This window comes from Scomber japonicus, chromosome 8, assembly GCF_027409825.1.
Source record: "Scomber japonicus isolate fScoJap1 chromosome 8, fScoJap1.pri, whole genome shotgun sequence".
Lineage (NCBI taxonomy): Eukaryota > Metazoa > Chordata > Actinopteri > Scombriformes > Scombridae > Scomber > Scomber japonicus.
This window is the reverse complement of record NC_070585.1, coordinates 26,547,905-26,564,401: the sequence shown is the minus strand read 5'-3', so window position 1 is coordinate 26,564,401 and position 16,497 is coordinate 26,547,905. Positions and strand designations below refer to the sequence as shown.

At 37.9% G+C, this 16,497-nt stretch overlaps 1 protein-coding gene across 1 annotated transcript; it reads right to left on the bottom strand.

Moving 5' to 3' along the window:
* Positions 1-1,038: 1,038 nt before the first annotated feature.
* qdpra (quinoid dihydropteridine reductase a) lies at positions 1,039-12,884 on the bottom strand. The gene is made up of 7 exons (XM_053323735.1): positions 12,725-12,884; positions 12,524-12,616; positions 10,915-11,011; positions 10,275-10,415; positions 6,446-6,554; positions 4,179-4,262; positions 1,039-2,189 (listed from the first exon to the last, which is right to left on the bottom strand). The coding sequence occupies exons 1-7, from the start codon at positions 12,806-12,808 to the stop codon at positions 2,087-2,089; spliced, it is 711 nt and encodes a 236-aa protein (XP_053179710.1). The 5' UTR covers positions 12,809-12,884; the 3' UTR covers positions 1,039-2,086.
* Between the last annotated feature and the right edge of the window lie 3,613 nt (positions 12,885-16,497).

Genomic DNA, 16,497 nt, shown 5'->3' with positions numbered 1-16,497 from the left:
CACAAATAACAAACCATATAGGCCTACGGTCCGTTTACGTCATTTCCTGACCTGCACGTCCATCTCAGAGTACACGTGACTAGAAAAAAAGAAATAAGTAGTAAAAGTAAGAGTTGAACCATATATCATTACGCACTCGGCATTTTGGTACACGGTTGGTTCTTCTTCGACTTGACATATGACTTATACCAAAATAAACAGATAGATAGATAGATAGATATGGCCAAACAAAAAAATATGGTTATATGTAATAATAATATTAATACTATTAATAATATTAATAATATGGCGTCAGCTTTCATTGGAGACCAAGATTTTGATTGTAGGCAAAAGGGATGTGAAGTTATTGGTGTTTGATCGCGGTTATACAGCTTTGGTAACCAAGTGTCCATTTGGAGTCTCCAAAAAGGACCTGAGAAAAACGCGTGGACATACCTGTTGAAAAATAATTCTGAAAAATTCATCTTTTGGTCTTTTGACTCCATATTTGGACTGCATGAAGCCAAGACCTGTGACCTGTGGCTGTGGCCTCATTGTGTCTATATCCTGCTGAGAGGTCCCTGAATGTCTGTACACATGTCATTGTAAAGGCAAACCTATGGGTGAGTAAACAACCCCATCATTGTAACCTCTGCCACTCTTTGTCAGTAAGTCACAGAATCACACTTTTACAATAATCCTGAGAGTGTTTCCTTTCCAATGATACCAGACACATCTCTGAGTCTCAAACTATGTGGGATCTGTGCTGCTCACAACTTGGGCATGTCGTTTAGGCTAACAGCATAAAAAACAGGGGCGTGTGTTAAGTGGTTAACAGGTGTATTGTCACAGGAGAGCAGAAAGTAGGGTATGCCATCATTGGGATTTCTGATGGCATGTACATTTATAAACTCAGTATTCTGACGAACGGTGGATAATAGTGAACTTTATGTTAAACAGAGTGATTTTGAACACAGCCCATGGGATATATAATCACAAGCTCCAAAATAAGTTACTACATAGACCTTGAGGTGAAAAAAGAGAGAGAAAAAAAAGAACTCTGAATTTCACACAAATGATTTATTTTATTGTGAATTTGACATTGTTACAATGCAGGACATAGAAAACTCACAAGAGGACAGAGCACCTTTTGTTTCATACCACGGACACCAAGAACACTTAGACTTGATAGCCACCAACATAAAATAAGGCCACTCTACTTTAAAGCATATTGTCCGTATGAGAGAAGACAGCGGCTTTCTTCGACTTTGAGGTTCAGCAGTGGCAGAGGACCTTTAGGGACGACAAACAGTACAAACTAAAAAAGGTCTACAGATGTCACACAAGACTAACATTGTCCTGCACATCTCTAAGTTACAGAAAGTCACTGTACGCAATTACAGTCATTTTTTAATAAACATTTTGAATAGAGATGTGCCCTTATAGGTAAACTGAAGACATGGATCATTCATTCTCAACAGTTTTCCACATTATAATCATTATAATGAACACTGCTTTGACAGAATTACAATGTTATCGTATCACAAATTATATAGGACCCTTAATCAGGGGTCGCTTCCACATAAGCCTGACCAAATAAGATCTACATAAGCATTTTGACATTAAATGCTGCTCATTTAGCACAAATTTCACTTCACAGATCTTTTAATTAAGTCTGAATACTTTGAAGAAATAGTTGGACATCAACCTGAGTATGTGTAAGTGGTGTAGTTCCATTTCTGAAGATTTAAGACTGTCTGACTGACTGCTTCAGTGGGATTGTAGTGATGAACAGCTAGATGGCGCTGTGAGCCTGCATTTGCACTGAATGCCCCCCCTTCTCTTCACCCTTCCAAAACAAACCCATCTGGCAGTCGCCTCTCCACCTCCCTATTTCATTCAGTTCCTCTCTGTCACCATCTCTCTTCTTCACCTCTACACCCTCCAACCCTCTTCATCACTCCCCCCATCTCTCCAGCCCTCCTGCCCCATATCCTCCCCTCTCTCCTCATCTCTCCCTCTGCTTCCATCCATCTTTATCTCTTCCTCCCTGCTTCCCAACCCCCCCCCTCCCCCCATCACCGTCTCCACAGCTCCACTCTGTCCTTTACTGCGTGGCTACAGCCTGGGTTTCGCCTCCGGAGGTCAGCAGCTGCATCAGGCTTCCTGAAGGTGGACGGTTCACCCCAGTGGACCAGTTGAAGAACAGCCTGCAGCAACATGAAGAAATATATGTATTAGTAAATATATTGTGGCTGTCAACTTACATAAACAACTGCAAAGTTCCTGGTTTAGAAAATGTTCCTGGTTTTAGTTGAGTTTTTTTAAAATCAACATTAAATGTATACAATTTCCATATTTCTATTGCCTGTGCAAGTAAATCGATAATTTCCACAATATCTGCTTTTATACAGCCATTTATTGAGTTTGCAACTACAGAATGTATGTTGAATTATTTACGTCGGTTTTATTTAGGTTTGCATTTCTGTAAAACAGCAGTCTGTGTTTTGGTCAGTTGAACTCAAACCAGTGTCACCAATAAGAGAGTGTTCAGGCAGCACCTGAAACTGGATTGTTGTTATAGTTACCTGCAGCTGAATACACCTTTCTGCCAACAAATAAGACGAGAATTTTCAGTGAGTGTGGTAAAAATGAGAAATAATTTACTGAGACCAACACTAAAAACTGGGTATTGAACCTCAATAATATCTGGTACCAAATAACATGAAAACTACCCAAAGCTGGCATCAAATTTCTGGTCAGATACAATCTTACTTTCTTATTCTTCAATCAGATAATAACTGATTTAACTTTGCAACTTTTATGCAGTATTTTATTCATTTCTGTATCACACCGATACATACATACATTTGCCTTGAAACATGTATTGGAAGATCAAGTTTCAGTTTTGATGACTACCATTTGTCATCTAGAGGGCCAGAAATTAAGTAGACAAAAGGAAAAGGGACAATGAGGACCAGATTGCCACCTCTTTTAATTTCCCTCCAGCCAGATAGTTTCTATTTCTGTCCTCAGACCCCTCATCTGTTTCCTCAGGGATTATCAAACTGGATCAAATCCCATGTAATCCCTCCTGGCCTAGACCGAGTGTAAACACGGTCAAAAACAACACAAACAGCATGTATACTGATGTGGACACTAAAGCTCTCTTTCTAATGTACTCAAGGAAATGGCTGAGTTTATATTTTTTTTATCAAAATTCGTAATTATCAAGTTAAAAAAAAGTAAAAAAAAAAAAAAATCATTTATGTACATTTATTTCTAAATGATATCATTTAATACTTCTTTTTACACCGATTTTTTTTTTTTTTAAGACAATAAATAACACTGTTTAATTAGTCTACATAGATCATTTACATGTCAAACAACAACATTATAGTATTTTGTAATAAGAAAATTGTTAACTGTAATGTAAACTGTTAACACTGCAGAGTATGACTGAATATTGCATTCAACACACGAAGGCTTGTGGCAGGTTATCAGTGATTTGTATTACAGGCTGATTTGTTGTTTGTCAGCGTGTTTTTCATATTCCTGTTGCACACAGTCGGCCAAATGTTCTGTCAGGTATTTCCAGCAACTTTAGTCTACTTTGATAACTGAAAATGTTTCTCTGATCTAAAGCATCCACGTGATGTTTACAGCATCAGTCCGTCAGAATCAAAGAGCGAGGCCTTTTTGCTCCGACACTGAACAATCAAAGAGAAATTCCCCTCTCATCAGACACATGAAGACATGTTTCAGTGTCAATAAGGGACATGGCTGCGATCAGAGACATGGAAATTATTACACTCTCACGCCACTCACTGTATATTCATGGGGAATCATCTTTTATTGATAGTAAAAGGTAAGTGCTGAGACCATTTTGGAAAGTAGAGATCTGACAGGTTAAGAGTAAATGGGAATACAACAAAAAGGTGCAAGTTACAACACTGAACATTACAGATTGATGATGTTAATGTACTGGATGGTGGATGTTTGTATTTAAGATCTGAATGCAAATATCAATGAAAAATGAAAAACTAGACTGAATGTTTTGTGGAATTGGGTCAGATATTTTGTGGTTCTGTTCATGAAAACACTTTTTTGTTCCCCCATAATTAAAAAAAATAAAATAAAATCTTCCAACAGCGACAATGTAAGAAAGAAAAGGCGTTATTATTCACTCTGCTACTCACTCTGCAATGTACTCCAGTGGCGTCCAGGTACCGAAATCTGCATCAGGCATGAACTTCCTGTTCATTGGCGTATCCAAGGTAACCCTGGCAAATTAATCCAGATGACAATCAGGGTGAGTAACAGCGTCTGGGTGATGTAGAGAAAGGAGAGCTGGCAGACTGCAGCATCTCCACACAAACAAAGCGCTGTATACAAGGTTTGTGTGTTTGAAAAAAGATCAAGTCATTTGCATCATGTTTCCACTTTATTATCATATTCATGACTTGAAATGCCACTTAGTAATTCAACACAGTGCGTTTTTCACATCACCTTTGTTACAAGCATGTCATATTAAACATGCATTGTCCCAGTGCAATTTGCCTGTAAACAACAAAACATCCTGACCTAGGTGTCTATTGAACTGTAATATTTTGAGAGGAAATCATTGTGGTGTACAAGTCCTATACATATGTTTAAAAGCATGAAGAAGTCAAATCAAAAGAAGCTGCCATTCAATTACAAACTGGGTTTTGCAGGTGTAACAACAGTGTATACTATGACTTTAATAAATGCAATATAGTGCTGCTATATGTTGGTATAACAGGAGTATGGGGTTGGGGCGTGCAGACTACAGCAGAAATGCAAGTCATGACGCTAATGCAAAACAGATGTGACAGTGTGCTGGAGAGGCAGACTTAGTCCAGCCTCTTGTTGGTGGAAAATGCAACCATAGAGGATGCAGGACCCAGATACACCCCTGAAAATGCATTTCTAGCTTCTCACCATGACTGTGCAAAAAAAACCAACCCTGGTTTTAAATTCAATATGTGCACAGAGGAGGCGGTGATGCAAAGACTATTGTGTGCGTCATTTATCTAAAACGGATCATGTGCACAACCAGAGATTTACTGGGTAAAATCGGCAGCCTTATTCATCTTCTTTTCTTCTCTCCAGCGGCTTATCTTCGCTTACATTCTTATCCATCTACTGTAACATAAAGGAGTATGTGGCACAGCTAATTTTACAGGACAATAGCTTTCATCTTCACTGGCTTTAGTAGCTGTTTGCAATGTTGTCTGAATTTAAAGCTGCACTGTGCGAGATCTTTATGTTCAATATACACAACTTCTCTTTTAACATTAAAAAAACAATATGAGGCTGCAACAGAGAGGAGAAGACACTGAAAATGTGTCCCGTTGTGCAAAATGAAATTCTGATGCCGAATATAGATACGACTTATTGGTGATATGAAACTGATTCCGATCAACAATAAGTAATACAATTTCAGAGCAGAACCACATCCAACCATCATGCAAAGGAAGAAAAACACGTCACTCTCATCTCTTTGTTATGAAGCATCATGGACCATCTGGATCATTAAATAGAAATGTATTTGCGTGCAGTTTATATTTACTATTGAGGTTCAAGGTTGTCCAGCAGTTTCCCTTTGTTTGCTTTTTATTCAGTTCGCTCATCAAGAGGAATCCTTAAATCAGCCTGTGAAAACATCTGTTTAATGTCTTCTGTAGCTCTGGATGGAGCTTTTTAAAGTTTGAAGAAGAAAATATATACTAATGATGTCATCAGGGTCAACTCAACTCGAGACTTTATAACAAAAAGCCTGAAATACAAAGTAAAGGTGCGAAATTAAATTCTACACATGGGTCCTTTAAATATCTTTTATTTCCCTATTTAAACTCTCAGAGAAATAAACTGTTTCCTATATTTTTCTTCCATGGTCTACAGAAGGAGGATTTAAAGATGAACAGCCACTACGAGACAGAGGCGGAGTACATTTGACATTTGTTTGTTGTTAAGTGTTTATTTCTCTCTGAGGAATTCTTAGTTGTTCTCTTGACCTTTAAAAAAGGAACTTCTTCACTGAAAATCTATATTCCCAGTATTTAATGCACACATATAGATCTCCAGCAAGTGAATTATGCTGCAGGTGTGGTTGGAGACATTTCCATGGACATTTTTCCCCGTGACAATAGTTCGTCATTAGAATGAAGCTGACTCCAGTTGCCATCTGTTAGAGCAAGCTGTTACCTTTACAAAGCCACGTTCCAGCCTACAGGAGGTATTAATTTGATATCTAAACATAGGTTTTCAATTGACTGTCCTGTTAGAGCTCACTACTATCTCATCTGTCACACACACACACACACACACACACACACACGATGGTTTAGTTGTGCCATTGGAGTGCTGTATGTTATTCACTGACATAAGGACAAAATGTGCGTTGTAACAAAGTGTGTACACAGCATTTCATTGAAGTACTCACGGTAGTATAGCCACAGCAGCAGCTCCTGATGGCATCCCACTGTTTTTTGCTGCTAGGCTCTTACACAGCTGGTGGACGGCAGCTTTGGCCATGCCATACCCTACCATGCCTGAGGGTTAACAGAGAGAGAGGATATTCTTTTTAGTATCCTGGAGAAAACTCAGTTTGCAAAAAGGCAACACAGACCCACATCAAATGCACCATACACACCATGCGTAGGAGTGGATGACATTGATTAGGTAGAGAGAAGTCAAGTGGAAAGACATCATTAAATCTATGGAAGGGACATCTCGAGACTTTTAAAAACTACGCAGTAACCCGATAAAATGCAGGCCAGTTCTTCACACTGTGATATACTGTAGGGCTGCAACTAATGACTATTCCATTATCCATTCATCTAAAGATTATCTTCTCAATTAGTCATTTTCTCTATAAAAATATCCGTTCCCCCACAGCCCAATGTGATGTCTTCAAATGTCTTGTTTTGTCTACCATTACGTCTGACAAGAAAAACATTAAAATCATCGTGTTCCACAAATTCAAACCAGCATTTTTTTTTTTGCATTTTTGCTTAAAAAATTACTAAAAAGATGATTTGATTTAGAAAATAGTTGCAGATTATTTTTCAGTCAATTGGCTAATGGTTACGGCTTAACGGAGGTATGCGTATGTACGAATAACAGACTTCACTGACTACATACATCTGTTACTGTTTGTTCCTCTCTCTCTATGTTGTGTGTTTTTTTCACATTAAACCAGGCTTGGAAAACTTGGAGCAATGTTTTGTGGCTTCAGCATCTGGATTCAGTAAGTGCCCCCCCTTTCACCCCTTTAAATTGGCTTTCTAAAGAATGCTAAGCATCTACAAACCCCCCCCTATAACCAATCTTATGACAAGCTTGCTGAGGTGCCTTAAGAAGAACTGGCCAATGGGAACAAGGGGTAGTGACATGACTTTTTTTTCCCCCCCTAAGCTTTTGTTTTTCTCCAAAAGCAAAATCAAAGTGAAGCACGAGTTTGGGATACCAGTCATGCAGTACTTATCTAAGAACAATGAAATCAACACTGCATTGATTTGTACCTGTGCCTGATTGGCCACACATTAATTCCTTGCATCCATCAACAATTAAATCTCCTTATTATCCAGTTTGTCCTTGAAACCCAATCTGCTCGTACTGTACGTCTTTAAGAGTGACAGCTTAAGTCCAACGTGTAAATGAAGAGCTCAGACTAATTAAGGTTGCGCTCATTTGGTGCAAAAGTTTATAGAGAAAGAAGAAGTGTTGGCTGTGGTCATAAAGTCATAATTAGCTATAATAACGCAGGATAGAGTCTGCGTGTCAATGCTACATACAGATACAAGCTTAAAAGTAGAAATTCAGCACTGTGAATATGATGGTTTCTTCACACTGGGTTAAATATGTAGTACAAATTAGTGTAGTGTGTGTGTGTGTTCACTATGACAAAGAAAAAGGTAGTGCCATAGTGAGATGTTCAGCCTTGTATCATGAAACTAGTTTTCTTCTTTTAGTGTCTTTTCCCTAAATCTAGCATATCATGGGAATTTTTTTGGAGACCCACATTTAACTATTCTTGAAGGCACCACAACAGAAAATGTGGAAACATAATTTGTAGCTGGAGGCAGTTCTCCAAAGTTCATCAGATGCACGTTTTGTATCACCCTGGGGACTTTTGCCAGTAAATGAATGGGGAGCTCTCGGTGCAGGCAACATGGAGGGAAGATCATTGTTCATTTACATATGCTACCCACATGATAATGATACAATGCTAGTTTAAGAATCAGCAGACTTTCCCTTTAAATAGTCAAAACTAGAAGTCTATTCTGGTTTTGAGACCCTAGACCTTGATAATGCCAAGCTATACTTGCATATTCACATCCAGGAGACTGAAAGCTATATTTTACATATCTTGGCAGATAATGAGATTTGGGGATTATGAAACAGAATACAAATCACATGGAGTCTCCTTTAACTCTGGGGTTCAACCTCTGTCTCAAATCCGACATTAGAGGTTAAGATTATTTTTTAAAAAGGCGTTCACATGGTCTGTCAGCACTTTCTTGGTCTATAACCTTCAAAGTTTGCTCAGGAATTTCTAGTAATGTCAGTTTACAGTTCTGGTGGATGAGGAAACGTTTGGTCAATCCCAAAATAAAAGCACAAAAAAAAAGAACAACAATTTGATGAATTATTTTAGACATCTGCTGATGGTTTCCTAGTTAACTGGGTATTCATTCATATAACTTTGATTAACAAAAATAGTCAAACTCGGTACAATTAGTCATCCTAATCTGCTTTCCTGTTTCCACTGCACAGATGATCTGGATTTGGCTGTTGGCTTATTCATTTTTCACTCTGTTTGTTCAAAGCAAACAGAAGAAAAAGACGAGCTTGAGCACCTTTTGTTTGTTTTACTCCCTACCATCTGGCTCTTAACATAGCCTGACATTTAATTAGAGCTCACAGAAATTGGATTTTTGGAAAAACAATATGACAACTTGAGGACAAAGTTCTTTAAGATTTGATTCACAATTTTAAAAAAAGAAGTCCTATATAGATACAAGCTTAAACAAAAGAGAACAAAAGCTTTAAGGTAACACTTAACACGCACACACCTGCACACACCCGCACACACCCGCACACACCCGCACACACACACTGTCCATGTGGATAATGTGTGCTGCCACAACTGCTGAGTCATTCTCTTCCTGAGCCAGCAGCCAATGAGCTTGTGGGCTCTGTGCTGAGCCAGGGCTTTGTTTTGCTGTGGAGTTGAATCTCAGCCCATCACATGGTTAGCTTGGACACAGGGAGAGCTGGACATCACATGGCATCACGCCAAAGCCTTTTCTAGGTCCCTAAGAGGCCCACACGAATCTGGCTGTTGTCACATGATACTATGGCTCCAATTAACAATGATATAGATTGATCTATTGTTGTTGGGTTTTTTGATTGATTATTTATTGTATAAAGCATCATGACATAATGAAAGCCTGTCACAAGAGCTGTAACAATGAATAAATTGACCGAAAATTAAACTACCAACTTTTCTGATAATCATTCATCATTTTGCATAATGTTTTTAGGAATAAATCTAAAATCTATCTGGTTCCAGCTTTTTATATATGAATATTTTTTCTGTCATAGTAATCTATATGTTAAGTTTTGGCACATTTTACATCTCAGGTTTTGGGAAACAGTGATTGACATTTTTCAAAGACCACATTTACACATTACTTATTTAGAATATTTTGCTTTAATTTTAATTTTTAGCCTATTTGATGAACAGTCAGTTACATTGTAAATATTGGACTGGCCTTGTTCAAGATATTCTAAAACAAATGAGCAGGTCAGGGTTGAGTCATCTGATCAGGGACATAGACAGAGCACAGAGCTGTTGATGGACAGACAGGCGAATCAAACCATTGACTTTTTGTTTATGAAGCCGACTCTCTAACCACTGAGCCACACTGCTGCCACAGAGCTCTTCAGCTATTCTGTCTTTTTTTCTCCTCTTGTTGTGTTTCTTGGATCCATTTTATCGACACATTTTCCTTTTGCTATTGTGTGCCATGTGAGATTCCCCCATGCCTCTGATCACTACATCAATTCACTTGTCAAAGCCCTGCAGCGCTTTCTATTACCAACATAATTCAAATTGGCAAGTTGGACAACAACAAGTAGTTGGACACAAAGACGTATGTACAATGTAGTCTCCGATATGTCAAAGTCTGCCTGTTAGCCTAATGTGACACACAGCCTAACCAGGTTATCATGACGAGAACAGTAAACACCAATGTGTGCCTTACCTCCAGTGCCTGACAGAGCTGCTTTAGCTCCAGCCAAAGTCAATAGTCCGTCTGCTTTTAGGTGCAGAGCAGCGAGGTGGCTGGAGATAGTGGAGGTCCACACACTTTGTTTCCACATCAGATCTGAGTTTTTGTATAAATCTGGAAGACACAAGTTGATAAAGAATAAGTTTTGTTGTCTTTCTGTTGTTCTATAAAAGCATCAGATTGTAACAGTCCCCACAGCCAGAAACAGCACGTGTTATAAGGCAGGATTTAGGAATAACATCCCCCAAATGCTAATTAGCCGCACAGTGGATATCAAGTCTTGTCCTTATTATTCAAAGAACTGCTTGTTTCTTTTACTGCCAGTTGCAGATTTTCATGCTGGCTTTAGATAAATGCAAAATAACTGGCAGGATAAAACAGGCAATTCAATTTGAACCAGACTTAAAGGCTACTGTGTCCCAGGGTTAAACTGAAAACTTCAAAGTCACATCTTAATTGCTTTTGAGATTTTTTTTCTTTTTCTTTAAAGAATTCATGCTACATAAAAATAAACAACATAAAGAATAATTGAAATTGTTCCCATGTTCAAGCACGTTGGAGAGAAAACTGGCTGTTGATTTATGTTACAGCAAATAAAACGTTGAACTCTGACCTTTGGAACTAGAGTTTCCTCCCGCCCATCCTCCTGCCACGCACAGGATGGCATCCACTTTCTGTTCTCCTAGCAACCGGGCCACCTCTCCCGTCACCTGCACAAAATGAGAGATGAGTACTGACACCGATTCATAAAAGCCACAAAAAACACGCATGTACACACACACACACACACACACACACACAAGATGAAAGATGTTTAAATGGCGATTAGAATTTCATCTGGCACACCAGCTACAGCTGTGTCTAAATGGTGAACCTAATCCGAATTTATATTTTTTTTAAATCCACAGTGCCTTTAAAATGTCTCGTTGTCTGTTGTTTTATGCATATTGTCTGTTGTTTTTTTGGGGGGGGGGGTTTTATGCGTTATTAGCCGCTGGGGACACATAATTTTGTTGTTCTGCTGTGCAATGACAATAAAGCCATTGAGTTGAATTGAATTATGGAATAGTTTGTACATGCCTGCACAAACCAGAGCTTAACCACAGTGTTGCCACATCATAAAACAAAACAAAAAAATGTTGGGTGTTGCATACATGTGGAATATAACCGAATTGGCAACAGAAATACACACAGGAGTCCATGCAAAACATTAAAGTACATATATATATATATATATATATATATATATATATATAATCCTGTATTTCATAAGGATTTAATACTTACATTAACTGTTATATTTTACATGTTCTATTCCACTCGTCCCTGCCTGTTGTCCAGCTTGAACTAGGTAACAAACTATTAATGAAAAGCTTGTGGATCATATAATTCAACTAAATGCAGGGTTGTGAAGGCTACAATTGGTCCAATTTACAACATGTGGATGTCTGTCATGAAAATTAAAGCAGCCAAACTAGCAATGTTGCATTTTTTATTAGGGAAGCCACTAAGAATTATTTTCTGTTTAATCAATTTGGTTTATGAAACATCAAAAACAGTAACAAGTGTCTATTACTTTAAGTCCACAGTGACATCATCAAATGTATATGTTTTTTTTATAAAATTGCTTATTCTATTTCTTGACTGGATTGAATGTATTCTAATTTATAAATGCATCATGTATTTTCTGTGTTTCATGTCTGTGAAGCACTCTGTAAACATGAAGTGTAATATAAATTAAAGATTATTATCAAATGTATTCATTTGGCCGAACAGCCAAACACAATATAAAGTTTACTTTCACATAAGAAAGGGAAAAGCATTACATACTCAAATCTGAGACCCCAAAAACATTATATTTGCTTTTTTTTAAATGACCTTTAATCAACTATCAGAATCTATGCTCTTTGATTTTTATTGCAGTTCTACTCACTGTTTCTTATCAACTCTATTGGGGGTAAAGTGCTTGTATTTTTCCCTTCTTTTCTAGTTGTGACTTGAACGCAGCATTAGCTTACACATTATCCTGCAATAATTAAACATACACACACACACACAGGCCTTTATAGATACATAGAAACATATCCATATATTCATGTACTCCTACCCAAACTTATAACTCTGCTGCAGCTTGTAGCAACTTCACTACAGCTCACTGGCTCTTCAGGTCCCTGTCATTTATCTGACAGGAACAGAAACATGTGAGTACCGGTGCAGCTCACCTGTCCTGCCTGCTCGGAGAAAGATTCACTCAACTTCACAATCACGTTTTCATTTGCCTCCTCGTTTGCAGCCATGTCGATATTAGCGACCCACTATTTATGTCAAAGAGAGAGAGAGAGAGTGATAAATAAGACATGCACATAGTAGGTCTTCACGGTTTTAGCACACCAGCATGTTAGCATTTTGTGCACCACACTCACCCATCCTTTGGATTTGAAGTGTTGGACGCACTTGGAGCCCAGTGCGCCTCTTCCTCCATACACGATGACCCGGTTAGCAGCCATGTTTCCGTTTTAGTAGGCAGTGAGTGAGCTGAGACTGAACTGGGGCCGAGCGACAGCTGAAATACAGACAGACAGAGAGGAGGTGGTGGAGGAGGAGTGAAGTAAAAGGAGGCGTTTCCCTTGTTGGAGCAACAAGTTAGCGGAAATAATGCTGCTTTCACGGACTGTCGGACATACCGAAGCTAAGGTCTTTTAACAGTTTTTTGTTTGTTTTTTTCATTTTAAAGGATAGTTTCACATTTTTCAAGAGTCTATCTTAAATTAACGCTTACATATTGTTCTACAACATATACATATTTTTATATGTGAGAGCTGTAAAAACACAATTTCTGCTGGGTGGACTTTGACTAATGTGACCTTGAATATACAAGAATTTTGTTTGTGTGCAGCTGATACACATTTTTGTAAATGCAAATGTCCAAATTTGACCTGTATTTTATAACAAAATTCAAAAATCAGCATTCAGACATGTTGCTGTATCCTTTATATTCTATAAAATGTTCTCCTAGATCATAAGATAGTGATTGTAAATATCTTTTTTCTATTAATAAATAGAATACAGCCTTTATAAAGGACTAATCAACCATTTATTAATAATAAGACTGATGGGGACTTTATGAATGTGAATTGGTGTAGAGACTAATGAGTCAGAATATAAACAGTATGTAAGGGTTAATAGTCAGGTGCCCAAATGAGCACTGAAAGAGGTTTTCTCTGCTGTAATCAGTCCTGCTTTTCATACAGGCTACTATAAGACCCCCATTCAAATGTGCTTTTGATATAGCCTACGCAAAATTGCATTCAGCTTTTTTTAAACCTGAAGCTTATGAGGCTTCAGCAGAGTTATACTATCAAGTGGATATTTGCCATGTTTACAATCTTTTTCACATTAAATCCCCTTTTTGTGTTTTTCCCTGTTGAGCTGCGGTGGAAGTATAGTAACAAAACAAAAAAGAGGGGCTCTGGCACTCAAAAGACTGTAATGTGAAATATATATGGATGTCTGAATATTCATATCTGTCTGAACAGGAAGCATGATTATGACAAGAAAAACCTGTTTCAATGTTCAGTTGGGCACCTGACTGTTGAAAACTTGTGATCCTGTCCTTGTAGTGTAGGGCTGCAACTACTGATCATTTTCATTATCAATTAATCTGTCAATTATTTTTGCAATTCATCAATTAATCATTTGGGTTGTAAAATGGTGATTGCTGTTTCCCGGACACAAAGATATTCAGATATTCACGAAATATTAAAATTATTAATAGAGTATCAAAAATAGTTGGTGACTTATTTCAAGCAGCTCTACAGTCTAATACCTAGTATCACACGAACAGTAAAACCTTTCTAAATATCACAGACATATTCTTCATATGTTCTTGACGTCTGCAAATAAGATTCAGAATCATTCAACTTCGGTATAAAACGTACTGTTAAACATAACCTGAACCAAGATGTGATAATAAGATCAAATGAGACTTTATTGAGACCCATGGGAGAAATTATGTGTTACACAGCACAACAATAGACCACATACAGCAGCTACATAAAGAAAAGAGCCAGCAGGATTTTTTATTTTTAATAGGAAAGCTACCCATAAACCCAAATTTAATTAAATCTATTCAGAAATACAAAGGTGAACAGTAAATGCAGTGGGTGATGATGAAGGTGTATGTAATTGTAAATTGTGGCACTTTACCTCTATTTAGCATTTACAAGCACTATACTTACACTTAAAGCGATGGTTTGGCGTAATTTCGACCTAGCGTCATATGCACCATGAGGTCTATCTAATCACTGCCTCAGCCCTTTTTTTTCATTTGGTCACAAAATAGTGGAGTTAGAACCATCAGCCGAATGGCTTAGTACAGGCGCTAACGGGACCACCAGCGTATCTGGTAAATGACCCCACTAATAATGCCTGGATTGTTATCAAACTTCTACAGTAGTACAAATAGGGTCTTTACTCATAAATCGATGCATTGAAAAGTTTGTAAGTACACCAGGAGTTTATTAAAATAAATACTTAGCTGATGGCTTTTACTCTGCTGCTACTGCTAAAGCTGGAAGCATCCAGCACAGATCTCTAGATGTGCTGTGTGGGATCTCCCGCGACCACGCGGTATTTCAGTGGTTGCGCAATATTTCGACAATGTTTACAGCTTTAGTGGTCCCGTTAGCGCTCTAACTCCACTAATTTGTGACCAAATGAAAAAAAAGGGCTGAGGCGCTGATTAGATAGACCTCATGGTACATATGACGCTAGGTCGAAATTACGCCAAACCATCGCTTTAACACATGGTTCATAGCACATTTTAATGCAGTTGTCAGCAGATGTAAGTGTTTATCAATGCATTTTTCAACAACAATAACTCCTCCTCTGGACACCCATAAATGGAGGCTGATGTATAAACATGAAATGAGGAGGCTATGCCATTGGTCAGCCCATCCACAAAGTGCGCCAGGTCTTTGAAGCCAAGCTGACATTGTGCCTTAACCCACATGGGCCAAACCATGTAATTACAACTTCTGGGTCCCTCAGGGGCCTAAAAAGTATTTTTCCTACACACAATCACGAGAAGAGAAGCAGCTTTAAAAGAGTGGGGTATTTTTTTGAGTGTCACAGCCCCCACAAAATGACATGTCTCATCCGAACTTGATCCTTTTGGTCCAGTAATATTTGGAACGTCTAGAAGAGCTGCACTATTATATAATTTTATCCCCATTCAAGAAGTTAACTGAGGACTAAACCAGAACTCATCCAGCTTGACAGGCAGATGTCTGTGGTGCGCATGTGCTCTAAGAACTCAACCAGGTAATTTTTTTTTCACAGTGGGAAATGGTTTCTTCATTTCTTTAAACTGAATTATTAACAAACAGCATGGTAAACTTCTAGTAAATACATAGATAATGTCAGGGGATCAGAATACTAATATGAATCATAAATCAGCTCACAGAAATGTCGTACAAGTTATAGTTTCAATAGCTTTCCTATTTAATTTAAGCCAATTTCTGGTAGAGTATTTATTAATGAAAGCCTTGTTCTAGAAACATTTTATCAATGTTTGGACCCTCTTAATCCCTTAATTATGTTTCCAATAAGAGCCTCCAAATGTAAGAATAATGTTAGACCTAAAATAGACTTGAAACGACACAGCTCTGTGGTCTGTTAGTGGAGTTGTTCTTATGTTAACAGGTATGTTATTCCTATTTAAAAGTGGCTAAATAAATAAAAAAATAAAAGAACTATAATTAAAGGCGTGGCATTCATGGCCTAATACACCACCGATCAACCCTGATAATAATGACCATGGTCCGCCTCTGATGCTGTATCCACTAATTATGAGTTATTATTATTATACATCCATGGCAAAGAGTGGCACTTTGTCAGTTGGCCCGAGTGCCGCCACTTTATGTACCTGCTGTTTTGACCTCGTCCTGATTTTATGTGAGACAGTCTGGAAAAGTTGAGTCCACATTTATAGTTTATGGAGTCAGGAATCAATACAGCAGCTGCACAGTGCCTTTTTTTGTTTACATCCAGAAACAAAATTACAAAGTCAGAGTGCTCTGTTCCTCTCCTCCTGACTCATATTAACAATTTTTATTTATAGATTTTTTATGAATAATATGGCACACCTGCTTCTACATCAGTCTTCTATCTATCTGCTTAAAATGTAGTGCTGCAT

What these genes read in the sequence shown, in the direction of transcription:
- qdpra (XM_053323735.1), bottom strand. Translation starts at nt 12,808, where the DNA reads ATGGCTGCTAACCGGGTCATCGTGTATGGAGGAAGAGGCGCACTGGGC. An exon ending in GCTGCTGTGGCTATACTACC is followed by an intron (nt 4,263 to 6,445) that starts GTGAGTACTTCA and finishes TTAATTTGCCAG; the next exon opens with GGTTACCTTGGATACGCCAA. An exon ending in CCACTGGAGTACATTGCAGA is followed by an intron (nt 2,190 to 4,178) that starts GTGAGTAGCAGA and finishes ATGTTGCTGCAG; the next exon opens with GCTGTTCTTCAACTGGTCCA.